A 7,537-nucleotide genomic window follows, 5' to 3' on the forward strand; every position below is an offset into this window, starting at 1 on the left:
TCAAAGAAAAAAAATACTTAATGCAAAGGAAAAAGACAAAGCTTAATTCATGACTATATTAAAAACATAGTTATAAATTTATAAAATTTCTATGAAGGATTATAAGTTAGGCATTCCAATGATACTATTAATTTTAATGGGAATAAATTTAAGTACTTTTTGGAAAAAGTCATCCGCTTTTTTCTTAAGTTTTAAGTTAAATTTTCAGGCCACAAATCAATATCAAATTAAGATGAACAAAAAAAGCAGAAAAATAAAAAATAAAATTCAGTGTGTCAAACAAAAGTAACATAATCAATATTTTGGTCACGTTATAATTGGTTCATTCACCCTTCCTGCTATAATGATATAAAAGAATTCAAGAGAATAACAATTCTCCTTCCTCCTCTTTGTATGGTACTTCATTGGAAAATTTATTCGAAATTTTCAGATATTTTGTCAATGCAACAATCCTAATGTGTTATATAGGGATCGGCGCAGTGTACGTTGTATTCATATCTGGGATAATACAAAAATCTTTTGATTCTGAAAGAACCCTAGATCAAGGATATTACGCCTTGTTCCTGTTTCCACTCTGCTTTGTAATAAACATGATGAAATATTTGCACGACATCGCGGTTATTTCCATTTTTGGTAATTTATTGCTCTTTACTGCTGCAATGATCGGCGCAGTATACGCTTTGAAAGATGGAATTGGCGAAAAGTGGGTCATGATTGGCTCGGACATGTATTTGTATCCGAAATTCGTGGGGACGGTTTTCTTCAGCATGAGTTCTCCTGGAATAGTAAGTTTTCACCTATATTCAGTTAACGATGGTGAATCTAATGTTCAATTTTTAGACTAAATGATTAAAAACTAACATCTTATATAATTTATATTATTACGTATTATATATTACATGAAATAGTATATATTTTGTTGCTACGAGATTGTGGACTTTTATGCTAATTTTTATGAACACCATTACAGAAATAGAATCTGAGCAAAAATTTGCTTTACTCACTACACTTCTGTATATTATATGCATTCTGTTCATTTTTGCATCTTTCAATTTTGTATAAATAAATAAAAATCCACAGTTTAATTATGTAGTAAAATAATTTATACAAAACTCCTTTGCCCTATAATAAAAAATGTTTGTTTTTACAATTGAGGATAATTATTCTTAGGTGCTAGCAATACAACACGATATGCAAAAGCCATGGAATTACACGAAATTCAGCGGAGTATTAAACCACGCTATGATGCACATAACTCTTCTGCATACTTTTATCGGTGTTGTTGGCTACCTGAAATGGGGCTGCGACTCAGGAGGCAATTTCATTCGAAACCATCCAGTAAACGATCTGTACAAATTTTTGCGTATATTTTATTCTTTCAAACGAGACACACCACCGTTCAAAGGTATCAGGACACTTTTTTATGTTTAACAAGATATATTTGAATTATAAAACCACGGATAAAAAAAATTTAACTGCAATAATTTTATTCCTTATAAGCATTACATATAACAAGATATGATGAGCTCATTAACCTAATTTTTCAAAACTAATATACAACAAGAAAACTAGAGTTTGTAATTATACAGTCTTGTAAAATTATATTATTAATTGACAAATTCTTTATCTTCAGTTCTATCAATGGGGTTTTTACAATACAAATTATAAGGTAGATTAAGAAAATTTTCTATACCAACAGAAAGATTTTTTGTGAACGCTAATATTTGAATGATAAATATACAAGATGATCAGAAGGTTACTGACTGATACTGATTTTAATTGTTTATTATTTTAAAATTAGGTAGAAGCTCCATTGATTTTAATTGTTTAATATTTTAAAATCATATAGAAGCTCTATCTCTGGAAGTTTGTTAAAAGAAATTTTGATGTTGTTTTGCATTATTCAGTTGTAATTTTTTCTATACTCTGATTATGTTGGAATATCCAATAAAAGCGAGAATTTCTGTTCGTAAAAAAACGTGATCAAATTAAGATGTTGATGGATAACAGTAGAGTATGCGCGGTAAAGTATATCCTCATGCTAGATGATGACGAACTCTTTAAATTATTGTCTTATTAATCCCCGCATTTTTTCGTATTATGAAAAAAATAAATTTTTATCTGATTTTGTCTGATACTTGTAACATTTTTTTATCCAATTATTGTTTTTAGCTACCTTGTATATAGTAATATACGTTTTTTTCACTCTATAACAAGATAGTAAACGTTGTTTTCAATTATTAGTTTATCATTAATTTATACATTTTAATACAAATGAATCAAAGTGTCGGAATATTTATGAACGGTTGTGTATTCTATAATATAACCAATAACACGTTATTATTATTTTATTTTGATAGGGGAACAGTATCTGCATTCGTGATGCAGGGTCTATCGATATATTTCACATATGGATTACAATGCTATATGCCAATTATTATCTTATTGGATGAGTATATTATTCCAGCACTTGATAAAAAGTCAATCTACGGAACTTCATGCTGTTGGAATCTGACAGTTCGTTTGGGCATCAGCCTTATTACGTGTATATATGTAAAAAGTTTTCATTTTGTGTAAAGAAATTCTTATACCTATTGTGCTCAAAACGATTAGAGGATCGCGTTTGTACATTTCTTTTATTGATTGCTTTAAAGTTAATCTTTATCGCAGTACCATGTAAATCTTATTTATGTCGACATGTTTTAATAGAATCTTTCATAGTAGCGATTCTCTAATTGTTTGGAGTTTTTAAATTTTATCTCCACTTACAGTTACGTTTCGCCTACGTTGGCATTAGAAATTATTTATATATTTTCACTCAGTTTTATTTAATATTAATCATGTAATATACAGAGCATCCGATTTTAATGTACAAATGCGAGTTACTGGTAAATTACCTGCTGTATAAAGGAAAGGGAGAAATTGAATGGTTTTACAGAGAACATAATCTGGTATAATTATTTTTTCTCGAGATGAACGCGTAGAGATTGCGATTCACGTTTTCTTAAACGGAATCATATAATTTTTGATATATTGATCGATCTGTTTTGACATTCTTTATAGAAAATTATTAATCTATTCATGGCGAAAAATCATTAGTCTAGCAGGTATTTTAACTTTTATCTTGTAAAACCTATCGTACAGAAGAAGTACAAAAAAGCAAAGAAAAAAGCAAATAGTCGATTTTTGTAAACCTTATGAAATACAAGAAAAATAGCGAGGCACAGCTTTTAGTATTCTTTTTATACAGTAGATAGTTTACCATTAATTCGCATTTATAGATTAATATCTGACATCCCGAATACAAAAGTTTATGAGTAGGTAACTCACTAAGGCTTAAGGCTATACAGTGGCTATTAAAGGTATTTACAAACCATTGAAATTATTATAGCGTCTACATACTAATTAATTAGATCGAAGTATATTACATTTTATATTATTTAATATCTAATATTTTCATATGATTACAAAAATTTGACATTATAAAATGTAGAACCCTACAAAGAAAATTCTCCGTAGGAAACTAGGAGTATGTGCAGATACTTTTTGTAATCACTGTAGATTGTTTAAAGTATAACATTAATAAGCTTATATGGTTGTCATATAACAGAAACTATTGAATTTTTTTTTTAAGTCTACGATCGATGAGTGTGAATAATTGTTTCGAGCAGCATACTTTAGCTTTTCTCAGTTTACCTTTAGCAAAAATAATTTTATCGTGATATATAACTTCATGTCTTTCGCATCTTTTATTCCTTTATTTATTCAACATGATTGTTTATATTGAACAATAATTTTGCTCAGAGTTTGATTTGTTTCTTTTCTTTTTCTTAAAAAAAAAAGATCTTTTTCATGGCGCAAAAAAATATCTTTAATAGGAGTTCTTCATCCTCTTTTTGTTTAAAATGTTTATGTTTCATGGAAAATAATTTCATTTAGAATTCTGATCTTTCTTTTCTCTTTCAGTATTTCATATTTGTTTCTTTCATTTCGCATACGTTACTTCCTTTTAGAAAAAAGCCTTTCTGTTTGCGTTTGTAGTATGTTATGTAACGCATAATCTCACTATCGTATAATTGTCTTCATTCCCCTCACTCTTTCAATTTTGTATTTGCTTAATTTTACAAAATACTTAACACTATGCATATCTAATCCCGCTGCGTTTTTCAAGTGACCTACTCAATTCTATTTTTCTATTAAGTACAAATTTGTTAAATTTAAAAGAAAAAGATATCTTTGTTACTAAAAGCAATTTTTGTTTCTATGTGTAATTTTTCGTTGCAACATTTTGTCAAAGATTTTGTTAAAACATTAAATATCTTTTTGTCTGTTAAAACAAAGGTATGATTCAGATATTACTCAGAATATTTTGAAATAAAAAACGTGAGGCCTGTAACAGAATTAATGCTACACTTTTAATATTTGACAGAAATCTAAATCTTATTGAATATTCATCTTTAACAAAAACGAAAGAATACGACGAAAAAACAATCTTAGAGAAAATTTCTCTTTTTTCTTTTTGTTTCCTTTCTCTTTTATATTTTCAAGGTAAGCTCAAAGGGAAGTTTGATCAGTTGCAACGGGTTGAATCTCCTCTTTCTCACGAGGGAAGTTCGCGAAATCGATCAATCGATCCGATGGCAGTCCATCACAAGCTAGATATTACCAAAGTTCCAGAATCTATTTTCGTGAAATTTAGTATAGATAGCCCAGTTTCTCTCGTGGCGCGCCATAGCGGAACTCTTGATGCAAGTATTCATCGTTCTAATAAAGGATGCTTCGCTGGGCTAACTACCGATCTTGTGATTGATTCTTCGTCAGTAAGCGGACGAGTAAAAAAATCAGAAAACTTTCATATTATAATATTTATGCAAATATTTATATAATATCTTAATCTTTCTACAAATAATATATATTTCACGGATTATTTTCTCTTACTGCGAATGACATTGGGTATTAAACGACATTGATTGTTAATGGGATTTAATTTAATATATTCTATGATTATTTTGCGGATATTTAACTAATCAAATAAGAAATAAACAAGTATTATATTTATGATTTTATTCAATGCGAATTTTCCTGTTATATAATATTTGAAAAAATTGTCGAAAATTCGTATATATTTTTTAAGATTAAGATTCAGATTAAAATATTTTTGGTGAGTTTGTAGAACCGTTCCGTCCTCTCCGATTCCGGTGATTATTGAATATGTTATAGAAATCAACATTTTGAACAACTTTTTCCTATACATATAATCATCGGTTTCGGTTAGTTTCCGAGATATTTGCAAAAAATTGCAGGTACTACTATAGTGTATTTCTACATACAGTTGTGCGTCTGTGGCAGGGTATGTTAGTATTAGTTGCCGGCCACCGGCTGATCATCTTGAGTTTGTAAACGAGGGTCAGCCGAGCTTAGAAATCCCATGCATGACGTACATATGCGAGGGTGCAAAAAGTGTCTGTTATAACTCAACTCAATTAAAAGTGAATATCATCGATGTATTGGGTTTAGGCTTGGGTCAGATTTTTCAATAAGGCGGTCGCGAGGCGACCAGCAACGCCTACGTAAAATAATATGAAATTAATATTAAAATACTAAACGAATAAATAATTGATATTAGTTTACGAAATAGAATAATTTTTATCATTTCACACAGACGTTGGCGGTCACTTCGCAGCGGCTAGATTGAAAATATTATCCTAAACTCAAACCTAATACCTTGCTGATATTCACTTCTATAACAGATATTTCCTGCATTCTTGTTGTCCCGCATATGCATGTGGGAGGGGACGTTAAGTTTGTCTGACTATCGTTTATAAACAGGCCAAGGCCGAGGATAAGCGCCGAGGATAAGCGGCCAGCAACTAGTCTGATGGATAAGCGTATCCATAGACGTACAGTTATAGACAGAACCATAGTGTAGTGATATTTACAGTTTTTCGCGAATAGCTCGAAAACTAAGGTTGGCCGACGGTTATATGTATAAGAAAATGTTGTTTAAAATATGAGCTTTCTAGCCATATTTAAAGATCATCGAAATCGAAGAGGACAACACGATTCTACAAGTTCACCATATTTTTTCATTTCATAGAAATCCTTTTCGCTTCGTATGGGTTTCTGTTTCTTTTTGAAACAGTTTTGAAACTGATTGCATTTTTATGAACATTTGCGGTCTATCAGTTATATTTTCGAGAATCCTTTAAATAAAAAACGAGTCTACTATGGCATTTTAGCGTTAATCAAACGAGTTAATATTTCATTTACCTCACCTAATTTTTCGTTTAAAAAATTTTCTATCCTTATTTTTATATATATATAAATAAAAATCGAACTACCGTGTAAGATATTAGATTCTGAAATTTGTAGTCCGATGTATTATAGAATACACATTCTATAAATATAGTCAGACTTTTGAGCGATCGTATAAATTTGACGAAACGTAAATCAAAATTACAGGTTTGTTGGCAGCGATAATTCCTAAATTGGATTTATTCATCGCTGTGGTAGGAGCTGTTTGTTCATCGACTTTATCAACCATTATTCCAGTTACTCTGTATATTCTGGTACATTACAACAATTATGGCACGCTGAAATGGAAATTAATTTTAGGCTTGTCTCTGTTGACTGTTGCATCCTTTATCACATTGTGTGCCATCGTAGTCAATATAATTTTGATTGCCGAATATTTCAGAAGCAGGTATATTATGACATAAAATTATAAAATTGTAATATGGAAAATGTTTATTTAAAAAAAAAATTATACGAAGACCACGAAAAGCGAATGATAAAAAGTTCCATAATACTTCTAACCGATGTGACATTATATGATATTAAATCTAACTTTCAACATTCTTGATATGTTCGAGAGGCTAGTAAAAACATGTAGATATCTAACACCCAAACGAAATAAAAAGATATTTTTGAGACTGGTTGGAATTATATTAGCATTTTAAAATCGTTTTCCTGTAAAAAATAGAAATGTAACTTTGTCATAATACTATCTAGTTTTCGTATTGTATTCATATTGATAGACATAAAACGAAGATTTCCTGATATTAATTAAATATAAGAAATGATACAAATTTTAATTATAATAAAGTTCTACAAGTAAATGTGATTGCAGGAAGTTAGTATTAAGTTTAGAACTCTTAGAACCAAAGAGCCATAAGAGCCAGAATATGTAAACGAAAATTACGTTAAATATTACGTATTAATAAATTCATCATCCAATTGTTTTTATACTTATCTAAAAAATGGACATTTCACATATTACAGTTTCTAAATCCTATCCAAGTTTAACCCAAACTTTTAATTTTACAGATATAAGTCGTAGAAGAGAGCTACGTTATTAATGTTTTAAATTGAGGTAAAAATCGCGTAAAACGAAATGGTGAATTAAGTAAATTGCGCGAAAAATTTTCTACATTTCTATTGATTTAATATTAATTTTGAAATGATAAATGTAATAGCTTTTTTTATATTTACGAAATAAAGAAAATTTTCATAACATTTCTATTATTTGACTAGAAAA

At 29.4% G+C, this 7,537-nt stretch overlaps 1 protein-coding gene across 1 annotated transcript; it reads left to right on the forward strand.

The window, feature by feature from the left end:
• The first annotated feature begins 455 nt into the window (after positions 1-455).
• Positions 456-7,190, forward strand: LOC132909467 (proton-coupled amino acid transporter-like protein CG1139). Its single transcript, XM_060964323.1, has 5 exons — positions 456-785; positions 1,171-1,349; positions 2,361-2,545; positions 6,463-6,703; positions 7,130-7,190. The coding sequence occupies exons 1-5, from the start codon at positions 456-458 to the stop codon at positions 7,188-7,190; spliced, it is 996 nt and encodes a 331-aa protein (XP_060820306.1).
• Positions 7,191-7,537: the final 347 nt, after the last annotated feature.

The sequence above is a fragment of the Bombus pascuorum genome, chromosome 8, assembly GCF_905332965.1.
Source record: "Bombus pascuorum chromosome 8, iyBomPasc1.1, whole genome shotgun sequence".
In the NCBI taxonomy this organism is placed as follows: Eukaryota; Metazoa; Arthropoda; class Insecta; order Hymenoptera; family Apidae; genus Bombus; species Bombus pascuorum.